Source organism: Empidonax traillii, unplaced genomic scaffold, assembly GCF_003031625.1.
Source record: "Empidonax traillii isolate 1590-97213 ecotype Southwest subspecies unplaced genomic scaffold, ASM303162v1 scaffold244:size1524873, whole genome shotgun sequence".
NCBI lineage: Eukaryota > Metazoa > Chordata > Aves > Passeriformes > Tyrannidae > Empidonax > Empidonax traillii.
In genome coordinates this window covers 1,377,734-1,399,703 of record NW_020955437.1, presented here as the reverse complement: position 1 = coordinate 1,399,703, position 21,970 = coordinate 1,377,734, and the positions used below count along the sequence as shown (strand labels likewise).

Below are 21,970 nucleotides of genomic sequence, written 5' to 3'. Positions count from 1 at the left end.
CAAGGTACAGCCTCACCAGTACAAAGTACAGAGGGACAATCAATTCCCTGGTCCAACTGGAAACACTGTTTCTGATACAAGCCAGGATGCCATTGGCCCTCTTGGCCACCTGGGCTCATGTTCAGCCAGCTGTCAAACAGCAGCCCAAAGTCCTTTTCCTCTGCTCCAGGCTTTCCATCCACTCTGCCCTCAGCCTGGAGCACCGCATGGGATTGTTGTGATCCAAGTGTGGCCTGATATGATTGACCCCGGACCATGGATCTGGCCTGTCCATATCCCTCTGCAGAACCTTCCTGCTCTCCAGCAGATCAATACTCCCACCCAACTTGTCATCTGAGAACTTACTGAGGGTGTCTTGATCCAAACCATTGGTATAGATATTAAACAGGACTGACCCCAGTACTGAGCCTTGGGGAACCCCACTAGTGACCAGCCGCCAACTGGATGTAGCACCAGGCGCATTCATCACCACTCCCTGGGCCCAGCCATCCAGCCAGTTTTTAACCCAGCAAAAAGTGAACCTGTCCAAACCATGGGCTGCCAGCTTTTCCAGGATAATGCTGCAGGAGATAGTAGCAATGGCTTTACTAAAGTCCAGGTAGACAACAGCCTTTCCCTCATCCTCTAGGTGGGCCACCTGGTCATAAAAGCAAAAAAACCATTGATGAGGTTGGTCAAGCAGGGCCTGCCTTTCCTAAACCCAGGCTGGCTGATCCCCTGCTTGTCCTGTATGTGCTGCATGATGGCTCTCAAGATGATCTGTTCCATAACCTTCCCTGGCACCAAGGTCAAGCTGACAGTCCTGTAGTTCCCCAGATCCTCCTTTCATCCCTTCTTGTGCGTGAGCATCGCATTGGCCAACCTCCAGTCATCTGGGACCTTCCTGGTTAGCTGGGACTGTTGATAAATGATGGAGGGCAGCTCACTGAGCTCTTCTACCATCTCACTCATCACTCTAGGATGGATAACATCTGGTCCTGTAGATTTGTGAGCATCAGAGTGGCTCAGCAAGTCGCTAACTGCTTCCTCCTGGATTACAGGGGGACCATTCTGTTTGCTGGCCCTGTTTGCAAGCTCAAGGGGCTGATTACTCTGAACATAACTGCTTTTTCTGTTGAAGACTGAGGCAAAGAAGGCACTAAGCACCTCAGCCTTTTTCTCTTCGCATCCAATAAAGAATGGAGATTTTCCTTGGCCCTCTTTTTGTTGTTAATGTATTTATAGAAACATTTTTTATATCTTTCCCAGCATGGCCAGATTGAGTTCTAGCTGAGCTTTTGCCTTTCTAATTTTCTCTCTACGTGACCTAGCGACAATCGTGTACTCTTCCTGAATTGCCTGCCCCTTCTTCCAAAGATCATAAACTCTCTTTTTTCCCCTGGGTTCCAGCGAGAACTCCCTATTAAGCCAGGCTGATCTTTTTCCCTGCTGGCTCATCTTTCGTCACATAGGGATGGAAGTGTTGATAGCTTTATGAAATGTTGCTGTTCCTTCAGTAAGCTGCACTGGAGGTAACTAAACTGGGACAGTAAAATAGCTGTTTCATTGAAGCTGATATTACATGCAGTTGCAGTCATGCAGTTAGCTTAACTACTGGAATTATGAAAGTACAGAGCTACTAAGGAAAGGCAGTTTTTGCATCCTGACTCTCCGTGCAGCCTAGACCGGGTATTCTTTCAGCTTAAACATACACTTGATCACTACAAGCTTGCCTACTTGCTGTGACTTCTAAGCACATCCAATGTAAGAGAAAATCAGATTTCTAAATCAAAATGAACCATTCCTACTTAAGGCAGAGTGAAAGTCAGTGGTGAAGTCAGTGAGAGTTTTGCAGTTAATGTTATAAGGAGCCAGATGATATTAAGTAACTTAAGAGTTAAATTGAGTGGAAGTATTGGCTGGTTCATGTAAAGCAGAAGAATCCCTGCCCCCCAGAACATCTGAAGGTCCTTATATTAGGAAATTCACATTTTTGTGAATTGTTGTGTTCATTTATTGTCATGTAGTGATGCATTAGCTAAGCAAAACCTACCATCCCAATAGCATGACTTAACTTACAAACATTATCATGCTTTGGGAGAAGTACAGAGCACAAACAGTCCTTGGCTCTTTCTACTGACATAAGGAAACTTTCATTTGTTTGGATTATCATTCCTCGCACTGTTAAGCTTGCAAATATAAATTCAATAAAAAAGAGTTAGCTCATAGCTTACTGAGCTTTCTCATCAAAACTTGGAGCTCTACATTTTGTTTAGCTAAGGTCAGTGGTCTGCAATTAACCCTTCTCAGTTACTTCAGATGGAACTTGCTGAAATGCAAACAACTTGTACCATATTAGAAGAAAAACAAAACATCAATTTAATCTGCCCTTGCTATACAGTGCAGCTGTTTATTATGAGCACTGCAAAGGTCAGACTTCACTGAAAGTGAATCTTTCAGCCTTTGACTGCTAGAAATGCTTGTCTGGTTTAAAGATAGCAATCCTTCAATAAAAGTTTTGTCTTCCAATTTTTAGCCTGCTTCTTCTAACCCACAATGATTCCTTCCTATCAGTATTCTTGAATTCTGAGCACAAGAGATCACTCACTTTGCGAAGAGTAAGACAAGTCTTAAGTTTGAAATGAGGTGGTCCAAAGACTCATCAGATATGAAATAAGCAGTACAGGAGGGTTAGTCAGAATGTTTTTATAAAGCTCCAAATCTGCATCAGCTAGTTGCATGAGGCAGACACTGTGTTAGTGCCAGTTCACATTTGTTTCTGGAGAAATGATCCTTGCCAGTGTGGAGCTGTATTATTAAACTTCCACTCAAGAAGAATGTTAAAGCAGAGAATAAACCCTCAATAAAGAGAAGTCCCAGAAGTCCACCTAGAGATTTTAAATTCTTCTAGCACTTGTAGAACTGTAGAGTGAAAACAAAGTCTGATCCACAGTTCTTACCAGTCAATGGGAGAACCATACTTCACTACTCACCTACAGGTGTTTCGTTTATTGATAAAGCTGCCCTTAATTTTTTTCAATTGCAATGTATTAATATACAATATTAGCATAGCAGAGTTCTTTTTGGGAAAACTATATTTAAGATTAAATAGCAGAATGTAGAACAAAAGTGGCATATGATTAAATCAGAGAAATGAGCAGAAATATATGAAATCATACATATGCAAATTTTATGCTTAGTTCAGAGAGTCTTTTAAGTATTTTTTAAACAGAACTATTTATTTTGGCTTAAAATTAAAGTGGTCATGCTATATGAGTTGCTTTCTATCTGATATGCTGAAGTACTAGAGTACTTTGCAAGCAACCTAATTTTTAAGGGATTCTTACCTCTTTTTTTTTTCTTAAGTGGGAAAACTTTAGTGCTCATAAATTGTACAGCAGTTCATTCATTTTTCATTTAGTAATTTTAACTGTGCTGGGAGTCAATTTTGTGTTTGTTTTGAATACCTTACTTTAATTTTTTTTCTTTTTTAGACAATTAGAAGAAATCCCAAAGGAATTTCCTGACTAACAGTAAATTATTGAAACACCAGCGTCTGTTTTTCCCTCATACTTTGAATTATGTCAGTAAAATTATATTGTCCCATATATTTTTGTTTCATTGTATCACCCCATTATATATAGGAAATCATTTGCAAGTAGCAGAAATTGCCAGAGAGTGAGCTTGGACCTCACCAATACTACCAAAAGACTGATCTGCGTCAGCCACTGCACACAAACTTTTTCAGTGACTTTGTGCCACACAGTACAAGTCCATCCTATTCCCTCAGCCAGAGAATAGGATGGATGGTTCACTATGACCTCAGAATGCTCACAAGCTCTCATTCTTTTAACACAAAGCTTGATTTTTGTTTCTTATTTCTATTTTTTCCCCTCTAGAATATATTTCTCTCTCTGTCCATCCACCTTTCAGGTTTTGCTTATGATTACTAGTCTTGCTAATTCCTTATTTTCTTTCTGATATCTTTTGCAGCTCAAATCTGGATTCTGTGTCTCCTCCCTTTCTCTATTTCCCTCTTCCCCCCACCCCCCACCCTTCTAGCTCTTTTGACACTTTTATCTTGTTTTCTTCACTTAATTTTGTTCTACTTTTATAGATATTTTGTTTCATATTTGGTCCCAGTCTTCATCCCTTATTTGGGATTAGTTTTCCGGTCACCACCTCAGGGTTTACTTCCTGTGCCATTGCTGTCCCTGGTGCCTGTTGCCTGTATTTCTCAGATCGTGCCAAGAGAGACTTTTATATGGTTTCTTTTGTGTCATGAATGAGTGGGTAGGCTCAGGTTAGGAATGAGATTGTAGAGCAGGCCTTGGGGAGGAGGTTACACTACCACATTTTAGTGCTATGTCTACTTCTAGCATTCTGAAACCTGGAGTGATAGGTCCAGTCAATACTGAGATCCCATGAGATATAACTGGGGTCAGGTTTCCTCCGTTGAGTGTTTCTTACATGCATGTTATATTTCCTGATCACTTCCTCTCCTGCAAGGTGGTTCCTCTTGTTGCCTCACAAGTGTGATGATCTGCGATATCTGTACAGTTTTTGGGAGAGGAATGACCATTTTTTGGCCCTTTCCTGAAGAGCTAGATGACAGTTTTTCTCCCTGCAGTCCAGGTCCTGATAAGTGTTTACATAAACACATGGTGTCATTTGCATGGATACTGGACTACTCATATACTTTATATTAAGACCATATACAATCTATACTAAAATGTAGGGTTATTCAGTATGTACCACAGGGCAAGGTCACTAGATTGCAGAGACCAAGGAGGACTCTTGAAATGTATGAAGAAAAGCTAACATAGCAGAGAGAGTCAGCCTTTACAAGTAACATTTAAGTCCTTAAAGATCAGTGCCCTGTAAATGTGTTTGTCATTACATTTTTGCAGACATACACGGCAAGAAGACACATTTTACAATAGTTTTAAGGCTTTTTTCGGCATTTCATTAATGCACTCTGAAAATGTGTGTCATTGTGTAAAATATCATTAGATTATAGTTCTCTGTCTTTTGTAGGTAGCTATTTTGAAAGTACTGCCAGAAACACACAGCACTCCCACAAATTGCCTTTTTTAAACTAAAGAACAGCTTTACAGATTCCCTTGACACCTATTAAGTATGAGCTAATACTGCCTCCATGCCACCTACACACCATCTCAGCATCAATTCCATAGTTTTGAATGTCTGTACTTCTACATCCTACACCTTTTCTGTAAAATTAAAGAAAAAAAAAAGAAAGAAAAGAAAAGAAAAGAAAGAGAAAGAACAGTTCCCTCCCATTCTTTCTCCTTCCTTCCAGGAAAAAAAAAAAAAAAAAAAAAAAAAAAAAAAAAAAAAAAAAAAAAAAAAAAAAAAAAAAAAAAAAAAAAAAAAAAAAAAGGACTCCTGTAGCAGTAATTGAAGCTTTGGTAGTCATCAATGACAATTTTACTTAATCTTTAAAAAATGTGTCATTTTGAAAAATAACATTTAAAACCCTAATGCTTTTCTAATTAAAATAACTATGACTGTAATTCACAGATGTTTTACTTTTACAGGAGTCTGAATGACATTAAAATTTCAGGCTCAGATGAGAGCACTCTATAGTCCAGAAAGTATTGAAAAGTGAGTGTTTTAGTGGAAGAATATTTGAACCTTTTCTCCCTAAGCAAGCAGAAAACATTTTGTGATTAGAGAAGAAATCAGAATGAAGACAGGTGGCAGTCTCAAAAACTGTTTTGTATGTGAGATTCCAATATTTTTCAGCATTATTGCTTTCACTGAACACCAGAACTGTACAGAGGGCAGTGAGACTAGCTTGTTATCAGTCAGCTTTAGAGAGCATCAAATTTAGCTCAAAGACTAAGCAGCACACATCTCCAGCACTACTAACAATCAAATGTGTTATAGGAGTTTCTGCTATACATGCTTCTGTCTAGAGCTCTGCTCTCTGTAGACCTGACAAATGATGTAAAATCTATAAATAGCTTTTATCTGAATGTAAAAATGGATTTGTATTGACATTTTGTATTTCTTCATTCACTTAAAACTTGTAGCAGGCTCCTACTAATGAAGTTCATAGCCTAAGTGATGCCACAGTAACTCCATTTATGTTCATAGGGTGTAGGATGGAAGAAAAGAGCAGTAATGCTTTGCCTGCCCCTTAGCTAGCTTTCTGACTCTGCAATGCCAGCCACTTGTAGCTAAAATGACCATAAGCTTCAGCAGTTCTCTTTTCTGTGATTTTGTGACTGCACAGTGCAAAATAAATTGCAGCTAAAATTTTAATTGTGTGTCAGTCATGATACTGACTGAGAATAGGGTTGTTAATGTTGCCATGGGCATTGCTAACAATCAGGGCTTTTTTAAGGTTTGAAAATGCAATTTTCATACCCTTTTCTACTATGAGAGTACCCTAATATTACTCTAGTAAGGGGAGGAACAAACACTTGAGTAATGAAGGGTAAAGGGGAGAAACGAGGAAAAAGTGGCTGATTTGGCATAGGCCAGAGACAGAGGTGAAAAAAAAAAAACAAACTCCTATGTGATGTGAAGGGTTTGTGGAAAGGAAAAATGGAGTATCAACATAAAATGTAATCAGACTAGAGGAATATAATTTTATGAAGTATTTGTATCCAGGTGCTTTGGTTGTCTGAGAGCTGATCAGATAAAACAGTATTTATAATAACCAAATGATAATTTAATTACAGTTAACCATATGAATAATAATTCAGTTATTCTTACAGGAGAATTCTAGATTTAAGCAAGAAGATGAAGACTTTAGTAGCCAAAGCTAGTAAGAAGGCAAGGTCAATATTTGGTTTATCAAGATGGATGGAAGTTGTTTGATGAGCAGTTATTACACAAATCAAAGGGTTTATTGACAGTATATTGACAGCAATGGGAAGAGTCAAGGTGTCCTGGAAGAAAGTTGAAGTCACAAAAGTAGAATACTTTTGGGGAAGAAAACATGAAAAGTTTGCTTGTTCATGATGCAAGACTAGATGTGTGAAAGAGAAGCAAATTTAAAGTGAAGAAAAAAGACCACTTCTTTGAGTTTTTTGATTAAATAAAGGGACAAAGGGAAAGATTCCCAAGGAAATTTAACATGACATGGGAAAGAAGCAGATTCCAGAGCAGATGAAAGAGAAGGTCAGAGTGCTAAGATAACCAGGCATATAGAGAGTTTTGAAAGCACAGGGAAAAAAAGTAAAAATTTCTGTTGGAAGTCATTGGTCAAGAAAATGAGGATGACAGTATGAGAGCACATTTGAATCTCCTTAAAATTGCCTCAGTTAAAAGTCAAAAATTGGAAGGCGTGACTCCAGATAATCTACTGAATAAATATAAAGACATCATTTTACTGGGGTGCCTACCATGGTAGCTACACAGAAGCAGGATCTAGGAAAATTAATATTGTTCGGGAATAATAACTTTAATTTACAAGCACAAAGATTATTCCAGAATAGCTGGTCTGAACAGAGAAGTGACTCTGGGATACCTAAGTTAAACCAGTATGTATCCCAGCCCATAGAAGGGTGGTTGGAACTAGATGATTTTTAAGGTCTCCTCCAACCCAGACCATTCCATGATTCTATAATTTTTGTAGCTGCACATTTTTCTAAAATAGCTGTTCCAAGGCATTTTCCACCATGCAAAGGAAGCCTGTTCCCTATTTATGAGTTTATATAATGGCAGGACAAGTAAAATGTGGTTTTTATCTCCTTGCCTCCACACACTTTGCTATAATTCAAAAGGGACTATTTTATTGGGAAAAGAGATGCTAACAGAAAAAAAAAATTGAGAAATCATTCCAGTTTTTCCATTTGAGTGCATCTGATTTTAACTAAAAGACTAGCAGTCGCACCATCATTGTCTGTCAGCTCAAACTGCAAAATTACAGTTTTTTTAAACTTTTGATTCAAAATAGTTTCTCTCTAGAGTAGAGAGAGGGGAAGCCAAGGGACAGAAATGTGCCCAAATAATTTCTGATTTTTTTTAATGGAGTTTAGACATGATATAAATGTCCTGGCTTTTTGTAGTTCAACACTATCATGATATACGTGTGACAGTGTTTGGATTAAAAACAATTAGTTGAAAAGCTGTGCAAATAACTCTGCTGATACCTGTTTCCCAGCTCTAAACCAAAAAACCACAATGGAGTGGTTCAGTGAGGTGAAGAAAAGGAAAGTTGGAATGAATTTCTTCAATTTCAACCAGATTCATAATAATTAATCAATATGCCTATTAGCCGTACAAAAGTAATAGTTTTGCAGAAACTAGAATCTTCACTGGGTAGCACAGTTATCTGTTGTTGGTCCTTTTATTTCTAAGAATGGGAGGAAAGTTTCTTGTACAGAATTTCTGAGAAGGAAATGGTTTTGTTGTTTATCTCTTTTTTTTTTTTTTTCCCCAGTTATCTACTGGTTTTAGAGTGTCTAGGTTGTAGGTGGTTTGGATTTATTAAAGTCTATTAGAAAGGAATGCTTTTGAAGATGATACAGAAAAGAATTTTAAAGTATTGTTTCAGCGTGTTCAGAAGGTATCAAAGAAGGGTGTTTTCTTTTGATCTAACTAGCTAAACTTGGCTGTAAGAGGGCAAGATCATCTAATGATTGTTCTTTCAAGGAGTAGATGAATTAAACCAAGCTACTACATAACCCCAGAATATGATCATACACTCAATCAATACTTAGGAGATTATTTTTCACAAAGGAATGCTTCTGACTGCTTAGCCTTGATATTATAAGGAGACCCACAGCACAGCTTCAAGCAGGCAAGGCTAGGAACTAGGATTAGTAGTTTTACTGGACATTAGGAATCATTGTCATTAATGACAGTGAGTTTCTACCATCCTTCAGTTAAATTCCTCCTGTTCCCCAAATGGCAGCTATCTGTTACCATTTCCTGCTCCATGTGGGTTTATGTCTTGTCACCTTTATTTTGTATTATGTTGTCTAGCACATTAGCATAATTAGATTCCAAATGCTTTATTTTCCCCCAGCCTGTATTTAACTTAAAGATTGTAGTATTTGTTCTGGATGCTTTTGGAACTGAAGTGAAACTATATGTCTGACAGTTTGCTCATCCATTCCGAATAATACTCTTTTGTTCAACCAAGTGATACTGCCTTTTTTTGTTGATGATGATGATTTCCCTGCTGTTTGTATTCTAGATAGGAGTCCGAAAAGTTTTTCTTAAGTACTGGCAAGCTGACCATCTAAATGATTTGTGCCTTCAACTTCAGAAGAAAATTATAACCTGCCAAAAAGGTAACAATTACAGAACAAGTATTTCTGAGGTGTCACTTTGTACACTGAGCAGAATATTGTATAACAAAATGATTTTCTCCCCCTTGAACAGCTTCTGTATTTTATACTTTTCTCTACATACATATTTCCAGCTAACTACTTACACAGATTTTTTGAGATGATATTAACATTGGTAATGCTTGCACTTTCTGTCTGTCAAACATAGTTTTATGACAAACTGTTGACTGTAATTTAAACTTAGAGGTTCTTGAATATTTTCTGTTTAAAGTATGCTCAGTTCTTTTTCAAGGCATTAATATCACCTTTAAATTCTCATTGCAAATCAACTATTGTAATGCTGACAGGAAATTGCAATGTTTTCAAATGTATTGAGAGTAAATACAAAGCTAATAATCTAGTATGTTTAATTGTCTTTATTTTTCCTCTTTTCTTGCAGCTTTGATATTTGACTGCTAGGGTTTTTTATGTTTAGGTATTTTTCCCCCTTTTATGCCTGCATTTTCACTAAGGCCACACTGACATTTTTGACATATTTTTAAAAGGAGGTACTATCGACTGCCTCCTGATTTCCACTTACTTATGTTCCATTTCCTATCAAAATCTCAAATAACTGCTGAAAATGTGAATATTGCTTTGTTTGAAGAAGCTTCCTTCACACAATTTGTTATTGATCTAATTGGTTGATCTGTGCAACAGTTCCCATTTTCACCTATTTAAAGGAAATTAAAAAGACAGTCTTTTCTTGTGGGAGGAGGGGGGGATGTTTGTCAGTTATATAATATTGCAGACTTAACAAATATAAACCCCTTTCATTTTAGCTCTCTTTTCTTCACTGTGAGCATGTAGCAAAAAAGAGCAAACAAAGAGAAAACCTGAGGGAAGTAAAATAAAAATAGTTCAGAAACGAATGTGAAGAATGACAGGTAACAGAGGCCACAGTTCAGCTGAGTTTATAACTTGGGCCCGATTTTTTTATGCAAATTACCCTGTTGTATTTGTACATTTGGAAAAGCAGTAATGGTTTGTCCTCTTTCCCTTCTCATGCTGACTTATCAAAGAAAGGACACCTTTCGGTGTCAAATTTGCAAGCAGAGTGCTTCAATATAACCCTACACCAGAATTTAAAACATCTTCAGATATGTTGATGTTTTTCAGAGGTAAGAGAACAGACTGCCAAACCCTGCCTGAAGAATGAAGATAATAGGCCTTTTTTGGCTCCGTACAAAATTTTTTCTCAGTTTTGCTTCTAGCCTTCCCCAGTCAGGGTAACTTGAAAAGTCATTTTCACCAAAATTATGTGTTCAAAGCTTTTTTTCAAAGCTATGGCTCATCTGCATGCTTTTTATGATCTGGGAAACCTGAGAAAATCAGGAACTTGGACGAGTAAGGAGTGGCATTAACTCACGAAATAAGCTGCCCTTTGCAAACAGGTTCCAACTCTTTTTGCTTCAATCTAACTAGTAAAACAAACCAGAAAAGTCTTTTTTGTGAAATTTATCTTACAGAGGCAAAGAAAGGGGTCAAACTAAATTGAAAGTATGTGTAGAAACACTTTTTATTTAAAAATGGATCTGTGAGTTTAGAGACTTCTTTTTTTTTTTCACGGTTATGAGAACTACATATGGTATGTTTTGACCTGAATCACTGTGACAGTTTTGTACCTGTAGGAAACTCATGTGCTGAAGTTCTTCCATCAGAATTTGTGTAAATGAGGAATTAACTTTAATACATTGTATACACAGTAGTTAATACATTTCTCTTATAACCCAGATTCATGGTCTACTTGAATTTTGATTATTCTAATCCTTGTCCTTAGATGAACTCTAAAGAAGTAGATATTTTTCTGCCCTGGGGGTGATAACCTCAATTATTTGAATTTGAATGAGTGAGAATTCATTTAGATCAACATAAATGAGGAGCAAGTTCAGAAGACAATCATAGTACCGAGTACCCATACAGTAGTACATGAAACTGAGCAGTAAAGGTCTAGGAGATTACAATTTCATTTCACGGCAGCTTTTTAGGTTATAAAATTGTGGGGTTTTTCCATGTTGAACTGATGACAAAAATTTTTCAAATGTTCTCATAGAGAAGGCAATGTGGAGAAATGTCTACCTTTTCATGAAAAGGAATGTCTGTCTGACAACCCTTCCTGACAAAGCTTTGTTAAATGTTTTTTCAAAACATCTTGATTTTGGTGAAAGGGCATAATTCAGAGTATCTGTACAGTATCTAAATATTAGAACTAGTTCCACTGGTTCTCATTTTACTAGGCCATTTTAGCAGGCTATTCCAAACTACTCATTCATGTCTGATAACCATTCTATCAGAGGATTGATCTCTCTCTTTCTTTATCCTAACCAACCTTGGTAGTAAAAACACACCCAAACACACAGAGTCTTGTTACTTCAAAATAGAGCCTTTCTTCCGAAGTCACACAGTCAAATACCTTCTCTGTTCTGCAGCAGATAGGTTTAAAGAGAATAATTTAGGAAGATTTCTTTTTATTATTAAGCTCTTTTGAAATTTTTTTATTTGTGAGTAGTGAACTTCTGTAATATTCTATGCATATATTCATTCTTTCACAACAGCAACATTTGGATTCAGAATCAGTAACATGTATATCCAGTGTGAATGCTCTAATAAAATTTTTAGCAAATAACTGTTCTATTAATTTCCTTTTCAGCTCAATTGGATAAGTGCATTACTGTTTCAGGGTTTAAAGAGGTTTATGGAACATACTAAAGGAATTGAAAATGGCATGGATGGTTGTGATTAGGAAAGTCTAAACCTTCACAGCTTTCTACTGTAAATTATTTCAAAGTACCTAAACTTGCATACTTTCAAACCCAGTGCACTTCTTATAGAACCAGTACTGGTATATTAACATTAACCTTTCTTTTAAGCAGGACCCTGAGCATCTCTAAGAAAATCTTATTCTTAGTATCTAAACAAGGATGTAGAAGTTGATAGAAAATACCTTACATTACCCTTTGCTTTAGCTGTTTATTTTATTCAATAACATCTTATATTCATAGAAGAGTAATTGTATCTTTCTCTGTTGACATTTTCCTTTAGATTATTTCAGCTTGACTCTATGTTATTTAATGTTCTTCATTGTTCCCAAATCTCGAACTTAATTACATTGTTCAAAAGGCCTAATGAATTTTAACAAATCTTTTATCTTGCAATCCTCGAATTGGCATTTTCAGTATTTTTCCCCAAACTCAAACAAACATCATAAGTAGGCTATTGCATGCTAACTTCACTTATGAAAACTTTCTGTTAAACAGATTTAGAGGAATCATAATAAGCAATGATGAAGTTTGACCTGGTTTTGATACATGTAAGTTGATGTACTGAAAACCAACAGTATTTAAGGCAAAAGGCAAATAATCCTAGAACAGGTTCTTCCTTATGAGTTACACAGCAGTGGTTCTAGATCTGGAAAATCGAACTTAAAAAAAAAAAAAAAAAACACACAGAAATACAGTGCCTTCATTTATCTTGTGTCTTCCTTCTAAGCCAAAAAATATGCTCTGAGAATACAAATATCACCTGCTTCAGGTGCACTGATTAAAATGGTGCTGAATTCATCATGGCCACACTGGTCCCTATACTTTTCTGATCAGCTGTGTACTTCTGAAAATCCAGGCGACTAGGTGATATTCAGGTTGGGTAGGATTTGTTGTAGCGAGGGTACATACTTAGGAAAGGTGTACAGAAAGCTATTATAGGAGATCCACAAAAATTGTTTTCCAGCATAACGCTGACAAAGAGTGTGAAGAACAGGTCTAATAGATACATGAAGCTGATGCAATGTAGATGAAAATTTTAAACTGAAAAATGCAGACATGATGTGACAGATATATTTGAGAAATTTGCATTAAATTAATCTGATTGTTTTTGCTGAAAGAATATGAGCAATGAAAGGTCTTTAAGGCAAACGAAAAAGTCTTGTGTTGGTTTTGATGGGATTTTAAGTACACTGAAATATTTAAGACATTTTTTTAAAGCTACCAGAAGCAAACTATCATTTAATTGCTAGTGCACTCAATGCAATTCATTTATCCAAGCTTTTATTTTGAAACAAACCTTTGCAATATAAATGTATGCTTTCACAATCTGCAAAATACATCTAAGTTTCAGTTGTAACATAATAACAAATAACATTCACTGAAAGTAAACATTTTGAGTTGTGATAGCTCAAATTTATGAATTTACTGTCACTACTTTGTTTTAAGCACTGGCAGTAGAAAAGAGAAAGAGTTCCATTTTACCGTGTTATTTATATACCGTCATATTTCTTTCAGTCTTTATGTAAGACATTGACTTGACTTGCTTGTATTTACAGTAGAACACACAGTAATATTTAAATTATTCACCAGTTAGTTGTCTTTCATTGGTCCATATTTTCTCCTTCTGCTATGGTAGTTATCAGAGGATTTCTGGCTCGCCAGCGCTTGCTACAGAAGATGAGCATCAAACAGCAAGAGGTCACCTCTATCAGAAGCTTCTTGCAGAACGCTGAGGATATGGGACTGAAAACATACGATGCCTTGGTTATTCAAAATGCTTCTGACATTGCTCGGGAAAATGACCGTCTCCGCAATGAGATGAACGCTGCTTACCACAGGGAAAAGTTAGAGGCTAGAAACAGACCAGAAGAAGGCCACAGGAGGTAAGATGAGAAACACCTGCTGTGAAGACTTAACATGTCCCTTCAGTTTATAAAATTTCTCTGCTTAGAAAACCACATATATGACTGAGGAATTGCAAGAGAATAATTTGCTCAGCCCAATTAAATGTTAGGTCGTTTTGGTTTTTTTCTGTATATCAGGTAATTAAGTCTAGAAACTTCAGGAAACCACTATATCCTATTCAGGGGACACTGAGCTTTAGGGGAACTTGTTCAAGTCTCTGGATTTTTTTACAGAAATATTTTCTAATTCTATGATAAATAGATTATAATTTAACTTTCATCAAACCAAACAAACGAAAGAAAAATTTCTCCAACTTAAAATTCCAACATTGAGAAATTACTGAGATAATGAAAAACAGCTAAGAAGGTGTTAAAATACCATAAAGCCCATCCTAAGAAATCCTGATTACGCATTGAACTAAGCAGATTGATTGTGAGGAGGATCCTTTTATTTAAAAATGGGCAAATGTTTTTTGTTTACATCCACCAGGAGTATCTATTTTACAAGTCCATGTAAATGCTGGAAACCCTTCCTTTAGGAATTGAGTCCCTAATCTCTTTTCTCTCAGACAGCTGAATGGGCAGAGTTAGAATTTGCAGTTAATCGGTATGTGTCAATAGCAAGAATGTGTCTATAACTTGCTGGATATATAAATGTTTATTTTTCCATAGGAACCTAATTTTCAACCAGAACAACTCCCTTTGCTTTCATTGCTTTTGTCAGTGACTTTTATTAAAGTGAAAATGGCAGTGCATCTGCTTAATTAGCTTCAAATATCCCAGTGATTACATATTGGAGGAAATGCCTTTGTAGGAAAGACTGTAATTAAACATTACAGTGAAAACAAATTATCCACTGAGCACCATGCTTTCATCTTTTGCTATTTCATTTACTACATAGGCAGCTGGCTACATCCTGTGTATGAATTTCAGCTCTGCTGGTGATTTGCCACGCAGAAATACAATTTAAAAAGACAAATGCTTGGGAATTTGTTTGTAAAATGACAGTATAGACAGATTTCCATCTAATACATTACTACTCTAAGTGAAAAAGGTTTCAGTGTTTTGATTCTTGGAGGAATAAAATGTTAGAAGAATTTTTGTTAAAAATCAGTTTGTTGAAAGCAGCTGGAACATTATTCTCAATATGTATTCAAAAAAGGAAAAAAAAATAGAGAAAGTAAAATTCCCAAATTGCAATTGAAACAACTAAGCATAATGTCATAATAATAGCAATTATTACTAAAGATGATAATCAGTAATTAAGTTTAAACTGGAATATATATAGATATCTGGGTGGAATTGTTCAAGCAGCCAATGTAGCTAGTTAAAAAGATCATCTAATATTTTAAAGATTTGCATTATCTAAATGGAATTTATAGTTATCTTTTTAGAAAATAATGATAAAGGCTCAGCATTTGCTGCCTCAGTAACTTTCTATTAAAATGGATTTCCCAGAAATTATCATTCAGATTGAAAACCCAGCTTTTGATTGTGTGTAGCAATCAAAGTGTGAACAATTCATTCAGCGAATGTCTGATCAACAGTATGAAACTGCTTAAGCAAGGCTGCATTTGTGTGAAAAGGGGCCTGTGTCCTGATTTATCATGAAACAGGAAATGGGAAAAAGCTAGCAGCTTGATCTGGATTTGTTTGTCAGAAGATTACTACACACATCCCCTCGACACAGCAGGGGAGTTGTGAGATTGTTTACCAAAAAGCTGTTGTTACGTTTGCATGAACAGGTTCATTGTTATTGCTTGAATAATGCATCTGGGCTTCTTTTCTGTGTTTTCAGAGCTGAAGACAAGGGTGGGAAGGTCTCTGAGGACAGCTTTACCGGCTGTCGAACGCCTAAGCACTTTCATTCCAGCTCCGTCCCTGTCCCCATGGCAGTGGACAGCTTGGTACATTCTGCGGCTGGGTCATCCATCAGATCCCCCTCCCTGCACTCTGTTTTCAGCATGGATGATAGCAATAGCCTGCCATCACCAAGGAAACAGCCTCCTCCCAAACCAAAGAGGGACCCCAACACACGACTGAGTGCCTCGTATGAGGCTGTTAGTGCTTGCTTGTCGGCAGCTTCTAAGGAAACGGCTAATGAAGGTTAGGCATAAAGGCGGAGACAGTCGCAAATGTTACTCTGGGTTATTGATTTATTCTTTTCACTTTGATCCTTTTAAACACACTAAAGCGCCTTTGAAAGGTCCTGCTTCCTTGAAATATTTTGGTGGCAGTAAATAAAATTAGCCAATTTGTCATGTGTTCCCAAATCAGCAAATAATACTCATGTGTTCTAATTGCCTAGTTTGTCAACAACCAAAACCGATTTGTAGAACTCTCTCTAGAAACAAATGATCTGTCAACTTGAGCTATTCTACCCCACTGACCATTTTATTTCACCTTCTAAACTGTTAAAATATCTTGCATCACTAAAATAGGATGCTAGAATCTTGAATTTCACTGACTTAAATATTAAACTTTCTTCTACTTTTTCCGTATGTTCACATGAATAACTTATGCAGTCAGGGGGGTTTATGTGCGCTTTTTTTTTTTTTTTTTTTTTTTTTTTTTTTTTTTTTTTTTTTTTTTTTTTTTTTTTTTTTTTTTTTTTTTTTTTTTTTTTTTGCCATAATTTGTTTACAGTATTTTTTATTTTGTTTAGAAGGAAAGTGCTGCAAAAGTCCTAAAGTGTCTTGAGTGCATTATGGTGCACATTGCATGGGTTTTAGTTCAGTTGTTCTGTTCTTCTTTACCCTTGAAGTGAATGAGTAGAAGATGAAGGGAAGGAATGCATTCTGCTTTCCTTGATAAACCTCACTTGTCATGCTTCGTGTAGAAGACCTAGGCTTATCAGGAAAGATCCTCTGGGTTGGGTTTAAAGCTCTTCATAACAAAGCTAGTCCTGTATACAATGGATGAAAACGTTTGCAGCTCCCTATTGCAAAATTATTGCTGTTCTCATGTCCAGTGCATTAAATGCAAGTCCATTGTTCTTAAACTCTCCCTTGCTCATTTACACTCTGTGTAAGGACAGAGGAACTATGTCCAATATACTATTAAACCATTAATTGGTTTAAGGAGGTCTGTAGTGACTTCATCTTCCTATGCCCAACTCTGCAAGAGATTTAACCAAAAAGTCCTAGAAGGGTTTTTTTTGGAAGAACGGCAATTTATGTGTGGTGGTCTTAACACTAAGCTTGCATATACTCACAAAACAACTTTGAAGTTCTTTTTGTATGTATGAAACAATAGAGCAAGTTTCCCTACCATATACTCATGTTGAAAGAATTATGTAAGTTTCCTGATTCTTTTTCCAAAACCAGCTCTGATTTACACCATCTAATTTTGGTCTTAAAAGACCAGTCATCTAGGTATCTAGTGTCTCCACTCCATACATGTGTGGTGGCTATGAAAAGACATCTAGTTTAGTTAACTGTATACTCAGTTGGGGATTTGCCCTTAGGCTATGGGATTCCCTAACGTTATAAATTATTTCCACACTTGCAGTACAAAAGAAAAGGTGGGCATATTATCTGCCTATAATTAGAGTTTTATAGATATTACATAAAAAGGAGGATACTTCAGTTACTGGCAATCGCGTGTGTCAATGTAGCACTGTGCTGAAACTCCTAGTTAAAAGCATGCCCCTCTCTCTTAGAGCACAAGGAGAAACAAGCACGTATTCCCATGTGTTATGGATCTTGAAATGCACATTTGGATTCAAAATATACCTCCTCAGGTGTGAATTTTCATCTTTTAGTGGCAGTAGAGATTATCAAAGCAGATTAAATTCCTAGGTAGCAAAGGCCTGTCATTTGAAAGCTGAAAGTTCTAAATTTTGTTCATAGAAGTGTTTATACTTTTGCCTGCATCCCCATGTTAGTGACTGCAGCTCATGGTAAAACTAAATAGGCAACATTTGAGGGCTTAAAGTAAAGAAAAAAATTACTTTGATCTGTTAATAACCCAGACCTTTTTCACTTTCCTAGTACTGACCCGTCCACGGCCACACAGTGATGATTACAGTACCATGAAAAAAATACCTCCTAGAAAACCAAAACGAAGTCCCAATACAAAACTTAGTGGGTCTTATGAAGAAATACCTGGCCAAAAGCCTGGGGATGTCAAAACAGCAAGCACAGTAGTTAAACCAGGTGGATATGATTCTGTGACAGTACGGAAAGCAACTTCTGCTGATGGGCCACAACATGGTGTGTTGAATCTCTATATGTCACAAGAAGAGGAGGAAAATGAGCCTGTCTATATTGAAATGGTAGGGAATGCAATCAAGAGCAGCTCTGCTGAAGCAGAAAGTCCAGAACAAGGAGAGTCTGTATATGAAGAAATGAAGTATTTTCTACCAGAAGAAGGAAGCAACGGTAATGGAATAATTCCAATAGTGACTGGATCTCCTCCTCTGTTGTTTGAAAGCAAAAAAAATCTTAATGTTGAAGATGGAACATTGGATGGAAGCAGTCAAGCAGCTTTGGTCTATAAAGACTCGTGTGACATTCCAGCCCCTTTCCCTAACTTGCTCCCCCATAGACCACCACTTCTTGTATTCCCTCCAACCCCTGTCACATGTTCACCTGCTTCTGATGAATCGCCTTTAACACCACTAGAGGTCAAAAAGCTTCCTGTCTTGGAAACCAACCTAAAATACCCTGTGCAGTCAGAAGGATCAAGTCCGTTATCACCTCAGTACTCCAAAGGCCAAAAAGGGGAGAATGAAAGACCAGCATCTCCAGGCTTGGTGGTGTTCAATGTTTCCAGCAGAGTGACTCCACCTTCCACACCACCTCCTCCTCTCCCACCACCCCCTCCTCCTGTACCACCTCCTGTTCCCTACCGGACTTCCACGCATTTTGCATCTCCTCCAGAGACTTGCTCTAGTTTTCTGATTAATACAGGGAAAGCAGGTACAAACTCAGATCTGTCAAAAGTACCTCAGAGACCCAATCCTGCTCAACTTGGATGCTCATCTTCTCCATTCTCCAAACTACCTTACTCCCCAAAGGTGGCAAGAGCAGATCACAGGAAATTGAATTCAAATTCACCATCTTCATTTCCGTACAGCCCTACAAACTCAAGGTCATTGACCAGTCCCCTTGATGAGTTAACTAGCTTGTTCAACTCAGGACGGAGCGTGCTACGAAAATCTGCAGCAGGACGTAAGATCAGGGAGCCAGAAGGTAAGACAGTTCTCTGTGCTTTTGTATTATGTATGTCTTTTGCATCAAAACTTTTTTACATTGCAAGCTGATAGAGTAGGCAAAAATACAAAATGAAAACCTTGTTTAGTTTGTGGGGTTTTTTAAAGAAAGGTCTGTTGTAGTCATAAGAAACACATACAAAAACATTTCATGTAAAAATTACAGGTCTTTAGGTTTTATCTGAGATATTAACTTTTCTTTTACCAAAATGTTTGTATGACACAAATTTAAATGTTTTTTTAACATTCCAGGTGTTTCAGTAAAATAAACACAGATGTTACATCGTGTGAAAATGAGTTTATGTTATCAGTCTGTAAAAATATTTTGAATTAAATATATGGCTAGATGTTTGGTAAATGTATTTTATTTGAAGTCTTTCTTTTAAGGTTTCTTTATTGCATTTCCATGAAATTCTGAGTTTGTTGATACAGTCTTAATTATTCTTCTAAATAAAGCTTAGTCAGAGAGTCATGCAGTGAAGAAAATTTAAGAAATTAAAAGTAATAGCAGTTCTCTGTCTCAGTTACAACACTAACTTCAGTCTTCACATTACTTTTCTGATTAAAAAAAAAAAAAAACTCTCATATTGAAAACATTCAGTATGTCTTATAAAGAAATTTCTTCCCATGGTAGCATCTCCCAAACACAAATTTTGTGAATTTAAAATTCAGAGTGAGAAAGCCTCTAGACTGTTTTCTCTGCTTCTACACTTCTATCTGTCCAAACAGCTTGTCTTAATCAAGAGCTGTGTGCAGCATATTCAAAATTAGGCAATATAGAATCATAGAACTAATTAGGTTTGATAAGAACTTTAAGATCATTGAGTCCCACTATAAAACTGACACTGCCACATCTACCACTAAACCATGTCCCTAAGTGCCACATCTATGCATCTTTTAAATATTTCAGAGATGGTCACTGCATGACTTCCCTGGGCAGTCTGTTCCAATAATTGGCAACCCTTTCTGTGAGGACATTTTCCCTAATATCCAATTTAAACCTCCTATGGCACAACTTGAGGCCACTTCCTCTTGTCCTATCCCATGTTACTTGGAAGAAGAAACTAGCCTCCACCTCACTACTGCCTCCTTTCAAATAGCTATACAGAGTGGTGAGTCTTTCTTTTTCCAGGCTGAGCAACCCTAGCTTCCTCAGCAGCCACTCCTCCTAAGACTTGTGTTCCAGATCCTTCACCAGCTCCATTGTCCTTCTCTGGAACATACTGCAGCACATCAATGTATTTCTTGTAGTGAGAGGCCCAAAACTAAAGACTGACCTGATCCTGGAGGCTTGTGTTTCTGATACAAGCCAGGATGCCACTGTCCTCTTTGGCCACTTGAGCACACTGCTGGATCACGTTCAACAAGCATCCTCAGGTCCTTTTCCATTGGGCGGCTTTCCAGCCACTCTGACCTCAGCCTGCAGCACTTCCTGGGGTTGTTGTGACCCAAGGGCAGGACCCAGCACTTGTCCTTTTTGAACTTTGTACTGTTGGCCTCAACCCACTGATCCAGCCTATCCATATCCCTCTGCAGAACCTTCCTGCCCTACAACACTCCCACCCAACTTGTCATCGTCTTCCTGAGGACACCCTTTTGGCACATGGGGGTGGCTTGCTCCTGTACCTTTAAGATTTCTTTCTTAAAACATGTCCAACCTTCCTGGAGTCCTTCAGGAATGCCTCACAAGGAGCTCCATCAACTAGTCTTCTGAAGAGGCCAAAGTATGCCCTCCAAAACTCTGGACTTTTTATAGGTTTCATGAAAGTTAATGACAAGGTGGAGCTATCAGAGAAACCATGGTGGAAAGAACCCTTGTGAGTACTACAGACCTTGAAAAATCTTTAGCTGGACCTTGCTTGTTCCTGTATGCTGAATTCAATACTGTATGTTGAATGAGCTATGAACTGAGACTTCATCAATTCTCAGCCTCATGCAAATGTTTTGTTCATTATTCTAAGTATGCAAATTGATGAAATTAGTAAAGGTGAGGAAGTATAGCAAACCTACTACACACAATTAAAAAAACTGACCTTTTCCTTAAAAAAAAAAAAAAAAAGTTGCTTTGGGATAGAAGATTTTTGAAAATGCAGTTATCAACTAAATGTGACTAAGATGGAGTTCAGCTTGGGTCTCATGTGGGTTGAAGTTAGTGCATTAACAGAGGCTACCATAAAAAACCTCTAAATTTACCTTTCACAGGGAAAATGTACTTCTGAATATTTCATCAAGGCAGTACTAAGTATGAAAGATCAAAGTTCAAGAAAGATACACGATAAAAAACCTGAATCAATATTTTATGAGCTAGGAAGCTACTGTATACTAAGTGCAGTTACATATGAATAGGTCAATCATGAGCAGATGGATTGAAAATAACTAAATACGGGGGGGGAGAGGTGTTTTTACAATTTGCCATTTTTTATGTCTTTATTTTTTATGTCTTTATTTTCTAGGGTAAAAGCTGGAAAAATATTATTTAACCTTTTATGTAAACTAATAAGATGACAGTCATCCGAGTCAACCAATTTTGCATGTTATATAAAATTAGAAGTTGTCACATGTTACTTTCTGGTTTTTTATCATCTATTGCCCAGTGCGTATTAAGTTCCTGAAGGACTCTTCCCTTTCTTTCTGTCATTTATAGTATTTTATTTATAGGAGATGATATGGTAAAAAATATATATATATAAATTCAATAAAGTTGAAGACGTTGCCTAGAGCAGCACTCTATAATGTGCAGTTTCATTTTTTTCCATAAGTTATAACCTACCAGCAATCTTAACTAAAACCAGAAAGTAAAAC

General features: G+C 37.0%; 1 protein-coding gene across 1 annotated transcript in view; it reads left to right on the top strand.

Moving 5' to 3' along the window:
- Positions 1-21,970, top strand: part of MYO16 (myosin XVI) — a 182,581-nt gene that overhangs the window by 121,139 nt on the left and 39,472 nt on the right. The window contains exons 23-26 of the mRNA XM_027888682.1: positions 9,155-9,251; positions 13,686-13,932; positions 15,752-16,059; positions 17,946-19,148. Coding sequence (XP_027744483.1) covers positions 9,155-9,251; positions 13,686-13,932; positions 15,752-16,059; positions 17,946-19,148 — 1,855 coding nt within the window. The remainder of the gene's footprint in view (positions 1-9,154; positions 9,252-13,685; positions 13,933-15,751; positions 16,060-17,945; positions 19,149-21,970) is intronic.